At 42.8% G+C, this 17,827-nt stretch overlaps 1 protein-coding gene across 1 annotated transcript; it reads left to right on the forward strand.

The window, feature by feature from the left end:
• Positions 1 to 2,429: 2,429 nt before the first annotated feature.
• On the forward strand, positions 2,430 to 4,765 carry LOC143371418 (uncharacterized). The gene is made up of 3 exons (XM_076816569.1): positions 2,430 to 2,521; positions 3,551 to 3,638; positions 3,825 to 4,765. The coding sequence occupies exons 1-3, from the start codon at positions 2,510 to 2,512 to the stop codon at positions 4,292 to 4,294; spliced, it is 570 nt and encodes a 189-aa protein (XP_076672684.1). The 5' UTR covers positions 2,430 to 2,509; the 3' UTR covers positions 4,295 to 4,765.
• The last annotated feature ends 13,062 nt before the right edge of the window (positions 4,766 to 17,827 follow it).

A 17,827-nucleotide genomic window follows, 5' to 3' on the forward strand; every position in this document is an offset into this window, starting at 1 on the left:
TCCCTCGGTTTCGCTGGAACTTCGCGAGCTATCGATTACTTCAACAACTGTGCACTGAAGTTTCAAACGGACTTAGAAGATGAGAATTTTACATATATGTTTCCTTTTTGCGCAAACATCAGAGCCGAAGGAAATGAAAAATTAAGACTCATAACACTTAAGAGTATTAATATATTCTTTTCTGAAAACAATTGAGGATTCAGCTCCCAAACAATGTTATTCCGCAGTGAAGTACTTAATATTTTAAAAATACCAATATACTACATGAATTTAATAGTATTACACTAGGGGCATATTATTGGCTTCCACTTTTAAACTATGGTGCATTGCTCTGAATTGATTAATTCTCACGAGCTCTTATTTCTTTAAAAAAAAGTCCATCATACCGCTGCAAAATTCGTGAACTACAACAAGAAGAGAAATTATAATTTCATTGAAAGATTGATTTAAAACTAACTGTTGCGACGAAATAAAGATCACACGTACTTTTTCTCAACCACCTTCATTTCTCGTTTCTTTCATACACAAAAGACTACGATGCCGTTATCCAATGACAATGGCTGCAAGTCAGTGAATCAATTGCAGAAGAGTTGTTGGCTCCGAAGCCCGGTTTCAGTGGAACAACAAGGGTTGAACGATCGATCGATTATTTGGGGATACCATAATTACCGTGGCCCTAGATGCCTGCAATTTCATGATTTCCCTTCCACCAGGCTGAAGCAAGCTCAACCGCATTTAGAGTTGCCACTAGTATTTTAAAATAAAGTATATCTCAGCATTTGCTGAGAAGTTTTCTCTGCCATGAACGAGAAGTGGCGGGATGAGAGAAACAAGATCTCTGTTAATTTAATAAAGAACAAATTATTTATATATTTTAAAAAATTGCATATTGCATATATGCAATTGTATAAATTATAAAAAATTGCTCGGTATTGCTAGAAGCAATAAAAAATATGTTTGGAAGAAATAAACCGTAAGATTAAAATATACTTTTAGTTTTTTCGAGCGTACTTATTTTTATACTCCACGAAAGCAAATTTACGTTATTTTCTTGTAAAAAATGTGGCAACCCTAACAGCATCCCCCACTTTCTAGATCCTGCTGCAATAATCGACGCCCAACTAAAATTCCAAGTTACACAGTCGTCTATCGCGGCTAAAGGAAAAAGTTGATTGGACGACTTTCACGTAACTCCAAACTAACCTCTGATATAATACGCAGTTAGGAAAAGTCTGGTTCTGGATTTCACGCAGCGGAGCAAGGACTCGACTGGGAAAGTTCGTCGAACGAACGTGGATTTGTCGTGTCAATAATGCGGGGCAATTTCAAGTCTTTTTCGTGGGGGAAGAAAGTTGTCTCGTTAACATTAAATTTATACTGTCGATTGATACTGTAGCAAAAATAAATAAAATCACGATGTGTACTGTATACAAATAGGGGCTTTGGAAAATTATTTTTTGAAAAAGTTAAAGTGTGTCTGGAAGTAAAAAATTCTGAAGTTCTGTTCAAGGGATTTAATGAATTTTTAGTGTTTGGATAATTGTGGTAAAATGTGAAATCCTTTCTGTGATATCAAGTTATTGAATAGCGCTGCGTTTGTTTACTAAAACGTGTATTTATATTAATAAAACTACATTGCACTGTATTACGGGAATGGTTATGTAACGTGCGGCATGTAGTTATGTGGAACACAAAAAGTATTAAAACTGTATCGCTTTTAGATTTTAATGGTAGCAACTTTCTCGTGATTCCAGATTTTGATGGCGTCATACAAGCCAGATAATTTAGAAATAAAACGATTATATGTTCAAGTTTCTAGGGTAAAAGTACGCAGTATAATAGTTAATACAGAAGTATATTAATTAATACTACTATACGCATCATTAACTTTCTATTGAACCATAAATACTTATGAATATTCAATTAAGAATCATTAAGAGAACTTTAATACTCGATTACTTGTTAAAGTACTGAAACCATCTTTTTGACACCCAATTATCAACCACTGTAGTTAGTTGATGCATAGCACATTAGTATATTAAACATAGTACCCCAATCATCAATTATTACCAAACAAAATTAATATCCAGCAACAACCTTTTGCTTCCCCATTCAGTGAAAATGACAGAATAGCATCAGTTTTGTTCTCCACAAAATCAGTGACCTGTGACCCATTGATAAATAGCAGGTTCTCTAAATTACTCGCAATTTCGATGGGAACTATCGTGATCCTAGGTTTTCCAATGCAACTAGCTGGGTCACTTCCTGGGCAGCGGCGACTGAAATGCGTTGCATGCCGTGCATACAGGGCGCGTTTGTTATGTGACGAACGGGGGCAGGGGGCCTGCATGATGGAAGAAGAAAAAAAATCAGTCGAAACCGACCAACCGTGAAAGTTAGTGGCTGGTCGGACCATTTACCCTGGAAACGCTCGCCCATATAGAAGTGCGTCGCGACGCGGCCGCCAGTTTCGTTTGGCTACCATCCTGAAACCACCTACACCTGCACCATGAAGTTCCTCGTGAGTAGAAGTCGATTTTCTTGCCAACTTGTCTTTACTTCGAATCGTATTTTCATTTCTTTATCTTCCATAGTGAAAATAAAAATGGGAAGCATCGAGGGCAGTTGATTATTCTTTGCTAGATTTAGAATGTTGTATTTCTTCTAAAGAATCTCCCGTTCTTATCGAGATCAGAGAATGCTGTGGGATTTCTAGACACATTAAATGAGTTTCTTTTATCAGTGTAGTGAAAATTTAAGGAAAATTTAGTAATTTTAATAAAACAGTGCAATCTTAATATCTGGATCTGGAGTTATCACTTGTTTATAAGGGTGAAGAGCTACTGAGAAATGTGTTTAAATACCTAGCTATACAAAATTTATTTTTTTTTCTGTCAATGAAGTGATATTTGAACATTTTCTGTCGAAATATGGATTGATAAAGTTAATAGTTCCGTTTCCCGAAACAAGAGAATGAATATCTTGAGAAATGTTAGATTAAGGTAAACTCTTTAACAAATTAGCTAGATTACTTAACTTGACATTATTTAGCACGGTTTAACCCACATTACACGTTATCGTTAGTGTTAAATCACGGTGGGTCACTTGAAAGGTGTGCACGTATCAGATACTTTCATCCTTTCGTGAGAACTAGCTTCGATAGTTTGCTATCGGGCACATATGTATGTATGTTACGCTCGATGGTGTGCATCGTGAGAAATCAGTAAAGTGCATTATGCATAAAGTGAATTATCTAGCTTTCTCGATCGAGACACGCTGATTATCACGTATAGGTACGAACGATTATTTAAAAGCAACTATTCGTGTACCTTACTCAATTCTGATACAGTGGAATTAATTGTAGTTACTATTTTTTACGTTCCCCGTTATTCGTTATACGCAATAATACAAAAGTCACGAAATACCATAGAAATGTTCATATTTCTTAAACTTTCCTGTCCTGGAAGTTGTAAGTTTTACTTGCAACTACTATAAAATATATTAGGAAACTATAATTTTATCGAGTACTAAGGAATATTACGAATTCCAGGTTTTAATATTAGCCGTGGTGCCCATTTATGCCACAGGAGACGTGTTTGGCGATCTTTTGGGGCAGGAATTTCATCATGCAGCCATTGGTACAGTACACCCTCAACCCTCGAAACGTTCATTCCTCATTTCCTCTCCCCAATCTCTGAATTTGGATGGAAAAAATCTTATCACCCACTTGCAGACTAATACACCAATCTCTATTACCTCTAACGACTCAACCTTCGTTTCTTTCAACCCCTATCCACTATACAATCAACTTCGTTAATTTGCAGATCACGTCCGCGAGAAGAGGCAGGCCCAAAGCCAGATCCGTTCGTTCCACGAGGCGCCACCTTATGTGAAACAGCTTCTGCAGGCGCAAAATTCACAACCTCCTCTCATCCCTCTCCCAGCGCCAACAGTCCCAAAATTAGGCCCCTCTCAGCCTGTACAGCCGCAAGTAGTGCCACAGTCCCAGGTCTCGCAGTACCGGCCACAATTAATTAACCCCAACAACCAGCAGCCTCAGCAGCCCCAGCAGCTCCAACAGCCGAATTACAAGCAGATTCCTGTCAGCCCTACTCGGTACAAAAAACCCATCTATCCTCAGCAGCCTCAGTACCGTCCAGCCCCTGCCAATTACCCTCAGCAAGCTCAACCAAACTACGACAACCCTCAGTACGCTGCGAACTTGCCGGCTCACCTGCAACAACTGGTGCAGTACCAACGGAATTTGCCCAACGCACCTTTTGGCAAACTGTAGTAGTTGAAGGCTCGTCGAGGGATGGCAGTTCGAGGAGCAGAAATTGAGGGAACCGTCTGGGGAGGTATCGAGACACGTCGAGTTCGTTATTGTATATTGAATTTTGTATACCGAAGCTGAATCACATCTTTCGTTCTTGCACTCGATTTATAATGGAATTTCTTTTATTTCTTTGGGGGTTGAACTAAAATGTGGGTATTAAGTTGCAACGGTGAGAATGATCCGTTCATTTGCTGCGTTTCGATGGACCTCGCCAGATGTATGTTAAAAGTGGTGTTCATTGGGAGGACGAGATTGTTTCTTGGTACATGTATGATATATTAGGATTATTATGTGTTAATATTTTTGTATGGTGAATGTATATTAAATTGAGAAGTAGACAGTTAAGGGAGAGTTCAGTGGTTCGTTGAACTGATTTATTGTAATATTTATGAGCGATTGCTGATTGGAATTGGGAATTGTGCTTAATTTGTGATTACTAGAGCAATAAAGAGATATTGAATTCCGAAATAGGGAGCACAAAATGGAAATGAATATACTTTTATTTAATTCCATGAGAATGTTCTTAAATGAATTGCGAAAATATTTTCATTCATTGTATTACTCGTTTACAACTCCACTTCACCACCCAGAGTCTCCTGTTAAAATCGAGCTCAAAAGTCCATTTTCTATCGAGTCACGATTTACGCTACTTTCTTTTCCAAGCACACACATTTTTCCTGCATAAGCCAAAATTTGAAACTCGGTTTTCTACATGCAAAATCTGAACCAAATCTCTCGTAATCATATTCATAACGACGCCGTGTATCACAAGTACTTTCATATACTATTAAATATGCTTAAGAAAAAGGGACCATTACCATTTAACGCCACCACATATGGATGGCTTAATGCACAAATATTGCATGTCCGTTTTCTGCGAAATTTGAGTTTTTATACGCAAAAAATAGTTCGCGACTGTTTCTTTGTGCTGTATAAAAATCACATTTGTATCAACTTCATAAATTTGTCAGAAATAATATTTTTCTTCATTGTGTGTCCCTAAATCTTATAAACCATTGTACGTTTAACCTGTTTTTCTCGGAAACACTAAAAGTGGACATAAAATGTTAGTGCACTAAGCCATCGATATAGAGTTGACAAACATCCCCCCGAAGTTTCTAAATTGACTAACAATGAGAATCGATCCAAGGTATGTTCTCACCAAACGTCACCACCATTGCTTTCCACCGGCAATCCAAAAACGATCGCCATTATCGCAAACAAACTGAAATCACTCGTGAACAACGACGGGGTTCAAGCTGGCACGGTATTACGTGAAATTGCGTCGTTAAACGCGCCGGGCCCGCATTAAGCGTACTCAATTCGTCACTCGAGAAATCAAGGTATCATCGCACCGATGAATCCGCACAAGGGGCGGGTTTCTACCGTACCGTGGCGCGCCGGGGACAGACAGCAACCCCCTTTGTCGCCCCCCCCCCTCCCGCACGACATCCCACACGCTGCAGTCTCCGTGGCAGAGAGCAGCCCCTAAACTGCAGCCCGTACCGCAGTCACACCACCCCGCCCCGAGTTTTACCTCCGTGTGTGAGTTGAATACATCCCTCTCCCCCCTTGGATGGACTCACCGGCAAACAGGGAAGAGGATTAGCGAGTCCATTAAAGTCGCGGACTCTATTATCCAGAGGGCACGGCCACGGTGACATCAACCGCCTGTCAGTGGCGTAGAAACGCAGCCCGATCCCTGGGGGGGGACTTGCACTTTTCTCCCCTCCATTTCCTTCTCTGCGAGTACGTTCCACGGAATGATGGAGATTTTTTGCTATATGGTAGCTGTAATGTTGGCGGAAAAAGATTTAACGAATTGCTATTTTTATGAGGATTTTACATATTAAGTAGAAGTGGAGTTAAGTTCTTGTGGGTGAAGGATGCTTTCTCGGTTGACGTGCGCGACGCTTTCTTTGAGGAGTTACAGCGATCGAGAGCAGAAGTGTGTTTCAGAAGTGAAAATGACGTAAGTGAAACGTAGATTGATAGTAGTTGCGCTCGATTTAGATGCAACTCTGGGGCAATGTGAATGAAATATAGTTACACTCGAGAGGCGCTTAGAAACAGTATACGAGCGAATTAATATCGCTTTGGAACGGCTACTTTTGTTGTAATAAGAGCATGGTGAACGAAATTTGTAGCGTGCGTAACGAGTGAAACCGACGCGGCAATTAGGCTCGCAACTGGAGCATCGTATAAACTCGATTCATGAGAACAGGGAATACACCACCGCAATAGAGGAGGTTCTTCCTTCCTCGCGATTTAATAGTGACAGAAATGCATTGAAACACTGTCGCGAAATAAAAGTAAAAATTTGGCACGTGCGCCTTAATAACCCCTAAATCTTTTCACGGCCAACTCGGAAGCTCCCGCTAATTACCCCGAGATTAAATTCTCACCCCTACCGCAACTACATGGAAACACAGGGCGAAGCTTCGCTCCAGCAGCGCGCAAAGGACAAAAAGATCGCCGAGCGGGGCCGCCCGTCTTTCTGTCAAGCGATTCGTTTTCAAAAAAAAAAAACAAGCCAGCATCGAATCGACGCCACTGGCAGGGTGGTGGGGCGAGGGGTCACGGAGGCAAATTACAAAGGGAGGATTACCGGCAGCTGGGCTACCAGGCAACCATCTCTCTCCTGGGTCTTGCTCGCGAGCCATCCACGTCGCTCGAGAGCCCTTTGTCCTTCGACGCATTGGTAACATAATTATCGGAGTTATAGCAAGCCAAAACCGAATCCGCCATCTGAAGGGGTCGCATGTGACGCCCGGTTACCGAGCCGACACCACACGCACATGCCGAACGTGCGGGCCACGAAGTTGCAACGGGTATCCAGTGACTTGATTCCAAATTCACGGTGGACGTCCCCCAGCTTTGTGTTCTCATTGTGCGTCCAATGATTTCATTCTGAATTCACGGTAAAAGCCTCCCAATTTCGTGATTTTAATTTAGGATCGCGGAGAAGGCTCCCAGTTTTGAATAGTCAGTGTGTGTCCACGGGGATGAAGCAGAATTTACTGTAAATTTGTAGGTTTTCTTTTTTTTTAATTTTCATTGCATGTCAAATGACCCAGTTCTAAATTAAAAGCCTCTCAGCTTTGATTTCTTGTATTTATTTCTGTCTATTGGTTTGCACAGCTTCCTCTGGCACTGGGCTCGTTAAATGCCACGTGAAAACCGCGTGCACACACTTCGTACGCCTAATTACGAGGCAAATGCGATATGCACGAAAGAGATTTAGCATTCCACAGTTTCGCAAGCCAGCGCGATTTGCTGCAATCACCGTGTCACGTTTTTGCAACGTTCGAAACACGAGGACACACGCAGACAGAAACTGTTGGGTCGATGGTTCATTGTTCAGGCCGCGAATGCCGGTCTCTGATGAAATGTGAAAGGAACGGCGGGAGTAAATCCGCAAATTATCGGGCTGATAACGAATGGGGAAGGGTAATGGCAAATGGGAGATTGAGTGGAGAGGCTGAGGTTTGCGAAAATGCTTAAATCAGGATCAATCTGAATTATTAGTGAAAGATCAACTCGATTTGGTATGTGCCTAGTCGTTTAAGGAAAGGAAAAATATTTCCTTACCGCGTGGAATCTAGAACCTTTAAGAAACTCCACGTCTCGTTACGAAGAATGATAAATAGGTACCTACTACTTAAATCGCGATGAATTATTCGCGATACGCTCCTTGCTTCTAGTAATTCAGCTTTCATGCAGGTGATAAATTCTTTGCGGTAAAAAAATAATAAGCATCGAGGATTAAAGTAACAGAAACCGCAATTATTTCTACACCAACCCAATAGCTAAGTATTTTTAAGTAATCTTCCTTTCAATATTAAGATTTCCCTGTTTTTTTTTAAATTTTAATCGTTGAATTAGAAAGACACTCGAGTGGAGTTCGTTTCAAGTGTTATTGCAAATATTCCATTCGAACACTGGATAATCCCTCGGTGTTGGTTTATGAAAAGAAGTTCTCGAGGGATTGGCGTACGCAATAAGTCCACAAATCTAGCGGATTTGGTGAACTAATATTGTTGTTCGATTTTATCATTGTTAAGCTAAGTTAATAACTTTCATAACAAGATATAGGAGGAGCGTGTGAAACGGGTTGTGGTTTGCCGTAGCGCTCCAATAATTGCGCTTAATCCTTAGGGTGGCGGCACGCGGCCAGCAATCGCAGGCAAATCTTTGTCAACCCTCTCTCGTAGAGGCCTGCGCTTCCCAGCTCTTATTCCAAATTTGGGGTTTACTTGTCTAACACGTTTACAGAATCCTCGAATCCTCGAGTGGGTAAAACTTTTCTGAAAAGAACAAAATGCCTAGACCAATTAGATTTTTAAGAATTAAATTTCTGTGACTGTAATTGCTAATAAATTCAGAATATTTCCTATATCCAAACGATTAATGGGGCCAATAGGCATCGATAGATTATATTTAACCACGCCCCTGTCTTTCACATTTAAATAAACCGTGTTTTAAAGCCTCTCAATATCTTCTCCATTACACAACCACCTATTCTACCCGTAGCTATCAGCAATGTTGCATATAAATGAGACAAAAGTTCACAATATTTACCTCCATCGTTCATCGTTGATAGAAAGACGGGTCACAAAGGGAGAGGGGTAAAAAATACACGTACGCGCACGTAGGGAGGGTATGCTCTGGCTAAACGATGCCGATTTCGATGATCGTTTGACCCTTTTCCAGGTTCGCGGTACCATTATGAAAAGAAGCCAGACCGGAAAAATCCAGCATGGCCGCCGGCAGAGGGAGAGCACCAATGGTTGCGTGTCCCGCGACAGCTGCGCATCCCTCTCGGGGGATCAAGATTTCGACTGTCGTCCCTTCTTCGTTCCCGAGACGCCCTAACTTTCTGATTTTTGCCTTACGAAAGTCAGCCATTGTGAAGGGGGCCCTAGGTTCCCTTGAATATGGGCCTGCCGTGCACGAGGCTTCGTGTGGTCTTAAGCCGGGCATGCAGGATCCTGGGCCCAGAACGTTGTCTACGCTACACCGCGATCTCTTTGTAGACCTAATCGTGCTTTTAAAACGCTGGCGCAGTGTTTTCGGAAGTCGCCATTGTGAGACGTAACGGGCGTTCACGCAATGCGCGCGCTGACCAAAGGGATTAGAGAACTGGAAATACAGATTCAGCTGAGCAGGAGCTCGAAGTGTAGTTCTAACAATTCGGCGTGCAGGCAGTGAATTGCAAAGTAGCGCTTGGAATTTCGAAATTTCAGAACTTTGCGAATATGGGGGACTTCTCCTGCGTGACAATTTGAGGGGGAAATCTTCCGAATTTATTAGCAATTACAGTCACAGAAATTTCATTCTTAAAAATCTAATTGGTCTAGGCATTTTGTTCTTTTCAGACGAAATTGGTCCACTTGATAATGGATAAATTGATACAAATTATACAGCGAATACCCCATAAACGAAATGTACTTACTACCCCCAAAGTCCCGGCACGCGTTGATCCCCAGCGAGAAATGGCATACTGACCGACTCACTAAACCGCGTACCTTCCACAGTTCACCAGGGGTCAACACACTATAACTGTCAAGCGCCTTAAGTTTCGTGCACCTGCCACGACCGTACGCCGAGCTTCCAGGCTCGTTCTGCCAATTTCAACAATTAAAGTCAGTTATATCGGGGAAACAGATTATGAGCAGGACGATGATCCCTGCCCACTGAAAGGACGCTGCTCCTGCTGCGGTCCCTCGGTGTCCAAATCGATCCTGCTTACGTCTCGGGTCTAGGGCTTCTAATCCAACAACGAGGTAAGACACCGAGAAATCCATAACCATCGACACCTGTGACCGAGTTCCTCGAGGATACCGAGATAATGCTAGAAGGGGTGTTCTTAGCTGCATTCAACGACAGCTACGTCAGGTGGAGCCGAGACCAGACCCCCTCCCGGCGGTACCCTTTAATGCACTTTGACGTAGTTTAGCGCGCAACAGTCCGCGCCACGCTCGATGCCAACGAAACTGTTAACGCGAGACCTGTTAACCGATTAAACGGGTTCGCTAAGGCCACCGTGATCCCCTGCTTTCCACGGTGACCGAGTTAATTATCACGATTCCGTGCTGGCTGCTAATAAGCGTATTTAGCGCACGTGGGGATACTGGCCGGAGATTACGTTAAGACGATTCTGTAGGATCATCTTCGGGGATGAATCTCTGGTTCCCGATGGTCTGGAATTAAATGCCCGACACCGGGCTGCTCAATTGTCGTCTTAATTAATCCTGTATCTTCTGTATTTAATTCTGCGTGTTAAATTCGGATCTTAAGGGTTTATGCCTAGCCAGCTTTCGAAAATGAACGCACTTTTCGGGAATTTTTTGTGGAATATCTACTGTGTATTTTCTTCAATTATTTCTCTCATTTTAAAGGTACATATATGGAGAAACTTTCAGTAAATTTATTATAGAAAAACATTAAAAAATAAATGAATAACAGCCATTCTCCCGGGAGCTGTTTTGATATAGTCGCTGTGCCGCGAGCAAGTTTTCTCTGAGCCAGCTCATTTAAAATTAAAAATTAAAAAACATTCTGTTAACATATGGTTGAATTCGGTAAATTTGAGTTGATGAACGAAGGTTTTTTCAAACAGTTGTTTCTTTTTACAAAATGGCGGCCGTTTAACGCAAAGCCACGCTTTTTCGGTGTCTGAATTGTTCGTTTTTCGTTAATTAAAAATAGAGTTTCTGTTGAAATAAAAAATCCCTCGATCATCTACTAGTCTTTGGTATATAAAAGAAGTCTGCAGAAGTTTAGGCCAATCGATACAGCGGTTTCCGAAATATCTTGCTCACCGATATCGTTTCTTAAAAAGTTCGAGACGCTACAGAGACGCTGATCGTCAGAAAGGACATTCTCTGTGGAAACGTTGTCTCTGAAAGGATTAGCGCTGGTTAGAGGGAGGAGGCGGCACGTGACGTCGACCAGCGATGATCACGAAAATAAAGGAATCAAATCACTCGACAGCGGATACCCTATTTCTCGATCCGTGACATTTCACTCAGCGACCGGTAAGGGTACTAAGCGGGGGCACGATCGCCGCCCGATATAATTTATTCGGACAATGAGCATGCGTCCCTTCGGTGCCCTAGCCCCGTCCGTCGCGCCCCACCGCTCCGAGGCATCAGTGTCATGGCGGTGATGAGCCCCTTCAATGACAACGACCAACATAATCTGTTCCCATCAGCCAAGTAGACATAATGGGCGCGTCGACGAGGGCTAACAATGGGGCGGCATTTTACAGGAGAGCGCCGCTGGAACTCGAAAAACCCCCACGTGGAACCTGGGAGGAAAAAGTAGAACGACGCGTAAACGAAAGAGGGGGTTTCAATGCACGCACACTCCATTGGCGAAAATGATTGCCTACTTAGGCTGCGATATTTTAGTTTGCTGATGGCACTAATCCCACTCCCCTCCCTACTCCTCATTAAAATTGCGATAATATTGGGAAACGTTAAAAGCAGAATTTAATAGAAAAATTATAGAATCTTCTCTGCTTGTGAAGGAATTTTTGAAATGGTACTTAACCCTCATCCGTCCCACGTGCCAATTTGACACAGTGCCAATTTTATACTGTTCTGTAATTTGTGATTCTTGTAAACAAGCAGTATGTCCTGCACATCATTTTATTTTATGCGAAAGTTGCGAAAAATCTAAGATGTAAATGTTATCAATACTTATCAATTTGCGTAAAAAAGTATTGAATAATAATTGTTTACCTTGTCATTTCAGCGATCTTTTATCACTATACACCGAGGGACAGATTGAGTTCGTGCAATGAGGAACGGATGATGGTTAAAATATCCAATCAATTCCAAAATCTAACATCGAATAATACTCCAAAAATGAAAAAAGGTCTTCTCTTTTATTCTGAAACATTAACTAAAAGTAACAGCGAAAGTAACTAAAAGGGGGCATAAACGTTAATCTGACGCCTTAAAGGGGTGTATATAGAAGCCTGACGATACCTTTTCACCCCTCCGCGCCAGGGACGACGTTATCCTAACTGAACGCCGAAACGAAAGCATCCCGCCCGTCAGCGAGGAGGAGTCAGGAAAAATGTGCTAGCCAGCAACACCGACGACATCGCGAAGGGTAGGTGGTGCCCACCTGGCATCCCTTGAGCAGCGGGCGCAGACAAGGAGGGAACTCTGGCGTCGTTCGCCGTTGCTACGCTCGAAACCGGCGGAAACGTACGTGCGGGCCATGCCTCGGCTTTGCTTTATTAAATTCCTGACACGAGACGCCTGGGAGCACGTGCAAATATTCATTCACGAGGACGAAAAAACGGGAGGGTGCTCGGCGCCGCGGAGGCGCGCGCCTTAACGCTACATTCAAGGCGTGCCGACGCGTGTGATTTAGCGACGTCGTCGAGCAGTCTCTGTTTCCATTCTGCAAAAATGCCTCACCCAGTAATTCGCCTATTACGCGAACCAACATCCAGGCGGGACGTTTACATTCAGCATTCCAAACGTTCCCTGAGAAATGTCACGCGCGGGGGTGTAGATCTCTGAAAGAAGATTATGAGATTCTGTTACTAAAATATGTATGCATTGAAGGAAAACTACGTTTGAGAAATATTACTTATCTGTAAGAATAGTAACAGCCACGTGGATAATTATTATATGTTTCTAAGGCTTCGGGGAGGATACGCAGTATTAAGGGGTTAGGCCAAAATTGGAGGTCCGAAAGTCATATGTAAGTTTCAGAATTTTTTGGGGCGAAGTTAGAAAATAAATGAAAAAAAGCTCTTTAAAAAAAATTGTAATTATATTTTTTGACGTTCTGAAAATGCGGAAAATTTTCATTATTTACATGACATTTACTGCAGAATATTGTCTTTCCTAAAAATCAACAGCTTCGCGGGACAACACACAACTCGGCCATTTTTTAATATTTCTGTAGAATATTTATACAATATATTCATTAATGCATGGCCTAAACACACGAAGTATAGAAATAATTTTGAACCTCATAGTATCATAAAAAAATTCGTCTGATTCGTTGCTTTTTTTAGCGTCTCAGAATTCTAATAAACTATTAGCGAAGAGTAAAAATAAAAGAAACATTCGGAACAGCGGAGTTTCTTCGCCACAGAGGAACCGCGCGCACCAGCAACCACAACGCATCGATAACAATAAGGGGTTTGAAGAGCAAGGCGATTGTTACACGGCTGCGGCAACTGTAACGAGTCTCCCACGAAAGAAGTTACCAAAATCTAGATCGCTCAAGTGCTGCGTCGTCCCGGTTGCAGCGGCCAGGAGGCCCCTTTGGTTGCTCGCTAATTGACTACAATGCCTGCCGCGTATGGAGCGCATTTTCTGTTTTGTTGCCTCAAAACAAAGCCGACAATGCCGCTGATCCGTGGAGTGGCCACTCGAGTAGCAGCGTCGCGCGGCCGCCCCTCGCCGCGATTTCTCCCGTAGAAGCGTTCGACAGGACGCGGAGGACGACAAGTCGCTCGAGGATCGGGCGACGAAATCGAGATTGTAACATATAGTCGAGTGCCCTTTGTTAAACCCACCGGCGGAGAGCGCAATTACATCCTCGCCCCCATTGTGCCTCGACAGCTTTTTGTTACAGTTTCGTCCGGTTACCTTGTTCCGAGCGACAGCAATGGGCGGCAAGGGACACGGCAGCGAGGGGTAAGGGTACGCAATCGCAGATGAGGTTTCGCGCGGAGTAGTTCGGTGCCTGGCGAAAACCAGCCTCAAATTACTCACTAGGTACATGATCTTGGAAATTATTCTATGATTAGCTATTAGCTGGGGACTGTAGGTTACACATTATTATTATTACGACTTTATTACTCATTGAATGGAAGACATAATACATGTAGAGAAAGTAAGTAAGAGTAAAGGCGAGGCAGCAGTAGGAGCTGTCAATAACCCTAACCATAAGAACGTAATACTAACACTTACATGATACTAATTACTACAAATAAAATTAAATGAAATGAAAATAACAACGGTGGCTAATACACAGTACAAGCGAACCCACATCGTGGAGGAGTGTAAGATGTTTCTGTGCCAGAAGGAATGTTTCCTGCGAACATCCCCTGCTCATCTCTGCAGATGTGCTCTATTCTGAGAACAGAAAGTTCCTGTACTGGAATATTAAATCTGAGGCTCGCGTAATGAAGGTTTGTGCTACGAACGTTCCTCAGCAATCGATTCATCCAACTCGAAGTTCTCTATTTCCAGAGGTACAGTTCGGGTAAAAGTAACCACAGCCAGGCACCCGTCTCGCCTCATCCGCAGCGTAGACTGCGGGAAGGCAAAAAGACATGAAACAGACGACGACAAAAGCGGAGGAAAACAGAGGAGGGTAGAGCGGTGGTAGGGGAGTGGAAGAATAGCATTGTTTCTGTCATTGTTTCACGAAATGACCCGCGTGTTACGTACCCCATTGGCCGTCTCGTGGCAAGGTGCTGATGTCCTCGACCGGTGGGAACCACTTGTCGACTTTGTGAACGATACGCACACGTACACCGGGCGTAATTACGCAATTGCGCCGGCACGATTGTCACAATGGCGAATGGGGAGGTCCCTTTTACAGCAAAGCGAAGGAATTTCGTCCGCGGGCGAGCCGCACCATCTCGCCCGGCTCGTCATCGCTGGGCCCCGTTGTTTTCGTTGTTACCGCCGCTGCCACTCGGCCCCGTTGTTGCGACTCTCATTCGAGCTTCCGCCGGTCTCACCATCGAGATCTGGGGATTATTATTCGCTCGGCCGGAAACGTTACAGTATTACATGCTGAAAAGCTCTGCCTCCTCGAACAGAAGCACCACTCCGGGAGAGGGAGAGAGTGGCGCACAGGGGTGGCCCATGGCGAGCACTGAATACAAGAAATTGTAACATACGGTGGCTCGAGGGTTTCATTAAATCGAGATGTTAATTGCGAGCCGCACGATGTGCTTTGATTCCTCCTGCCTCGATCTCTCGCTGCTCTGTCTTCACCTTTTCCATCCATTTTTGCGCGTCGACGTACTACTGTGCCCGGATCCTAATCGAATTTAAGGGGAGGTTCCGGTCTAGAGCCCAAGAAAATAGGCGATATTTAGGAATTAATTAAAGGAAAACTACTATATATAATTTAATGGAACTTTTTGCATTGTATTAAGGATGTCTTAAATTATAGAAATATATTTTTTGTTTTATAATTAATCATTGCAGACGGCCCTGGGTAGCCGTTAAAGTCAAGGCGTCAAAAAATTGATCCAAATCGGTGGGCGCTGTATCTCCAAAAGTTATTATCCGATTCGACTGAAACCTTTTTTATTTTAAGAAAAAATATCTTTTGATGAATAAAATTACTTTTGGATATTATATGAATGTTAAAGCTTTATGCGATACATACAATATTTATTCCTGTACCCTTTTCCTTTTCAACAACGGAATAATTATTCTTCAAACAGTTTTGATGCTTCTTTCATTTTTCATGGAGGATTCTCGCTCTCGTTAAACTTGCACTGTTTTCTCAACGATCCTATCTGCCGTTTTGTCTCCCGATCTCGTTTAAGGGAAACTCGCCGGCGGATCAGTGGAGCAGTATTTACATCTGCTCGACCCAAAAAATTCTACGAACTGTCGAGGTGCAAGGGCTCCTTTGCGGGCGGCGTTCACCGATACCTTTGGGCGGACTGTTTACCTGAGTAATTTGTCAGTGTACAATGTTCGAATCCGAAATCCTCGAGCCTTGAGCCCTCTGGGACTCGGTGGTCACATTTTAATCCAAGCTTTGCGGCCGCATGAATGGTCTCTTGCCTCTGTAGCGACTACTTGCTGGACGTTTAGAAATAGCCGAACTCTTCTTACCATTTGACACTTCCCTTCGTGTGCCGAATTCTCTATTTTTATTCGCGATGGGAAATTAGAGGGTCAAGATATTTTCAGTTTGCCGAACACTCGGCTGATGTAACCTCGTTTAATTTGTCTTCAGATTCTACACAGGGGTTGTGGAATAATGTTTGTGCTTAATTTCCTTCTTCATCGACCTTAACAATTATTTTTCTTTGCTGCAACACGTGTAGATGAATTTTCACCAAGGTTTCTTTAATAATATTTTACTACACTCTGTAAGATGATGTCAACGTCTTTCTTCTAAAGCGTGTCGACGTACGTTACACCGTGAATGGCTCGAGTATCCAGGGAATTAAGCTGGTACCTATCGAGGTGCTGTGTATCGATGTATATAAACAGATTTACAAGCGAAGGAACACTAGGAGCGTGAAGTGCCAACATTTCAGGGCTCAGCCATGCGAATCAGAAGAGTCACTCGAACGCAGTTGGAGCTGGCACTGCTGTATTCTCCATCCCGCATCGCTTTTTCATTTCGTCTTCGAAAGAATTCCTGAGAATATATCTTCGAAGCACCAAATCGACGCAGTCGTTATAGCATACCTAACTTTAAGGAACCCTAAAATAAGCAACGACGGAGCTCTCGAGAAAGGGAGCATTGAAGACGAAAGAATTTAAAGAAGGGTAAAAACCGGTGCGGATGGTTTTACTTGACGTTCAAGTTAGAGGAGTTGTATATAACCATCTTCGAAACTACCGAAACGAAAACAAGTAGGACTTGAGAAACCTTCAATTCTTTTTTTACCATTAAAGATACACAATTCCTACAATATTCCAAAGAGAAAAAAGAAAATAAAAACCATTCGTTGCATGCTGCCTTGAACTCTGCATACAGATATCCAATGCAGACGGCTCACCTTTCCCAAAGACGTTCCAATGTAAATTCAATTACACCGTGCAAAATATCTGGATAAATAAATACGCTCGCACAATGATGGGCCGTGTACAGTCGATTGTAACTTGGAACATTCAGCCCCCGGGAAGGATCATTGATCCCAGATCATCGTTAAAAATAACAGAACGTATTTTTCAGAGGGGATGCGTGACATTTCGGTCGACAAAGAGACGTCGATGCAGACTTTGCCAGCCGACTTCCACTGGATATTTCCAATGCTTTCTCACCGGTCTACCAAGATGATTATTTACCCGCCTTAGTGATTACACCTTGGTCTACCGCCGCGCCGTAGGGAATGCCTCTAACTATGCTGACAGCCCCCGAGGAGGAACTCCGACGCGGGCCAACCTTTGTACTGCGATTACCACTCAAATCACCGTGAAATTCCCGTGAAATGCGTTTCATTGTGCCGCCGAAGTGCAGGTAAAATTTAGATGTTCCTCGTGTTACCACGAAAAAGATTCCTCTCGGTCGCTTCGAAAGCTTTTCCCAAACGAGCATTGATTCTTCTTAATTTTTCGTTTATTTCTCGATAAAATTTATTCGCAGGTTTCTGTCAAGAAATAATTATTATTAATCGTGAAGGGTACTGTGTTTCATTGTTTCTCCTTACCTGTGTTATTCTCTTTTTTTTTGTGCGTAATTGTTATATAATTTGTGTGGTTTTACAGATTATTCTAACGATTATATTTATGTATCCACTATTGT

The sequence above is a fragment of the Andrena cerasifolii genome, chromosome 7, assembly GCF_050908995.1.
Source record: "Andrena cerasifolii isolate SP2316 chromosome 7, iyAndCera1_principal, whole genome shotgun sequence".
Classification (NCBI taxonomy): Eukaryota; Metazoa; Arthropoda; class Insecta; order Hymenoptera; family Andrenidae; genus Andrena; species Andrena cerasifolii.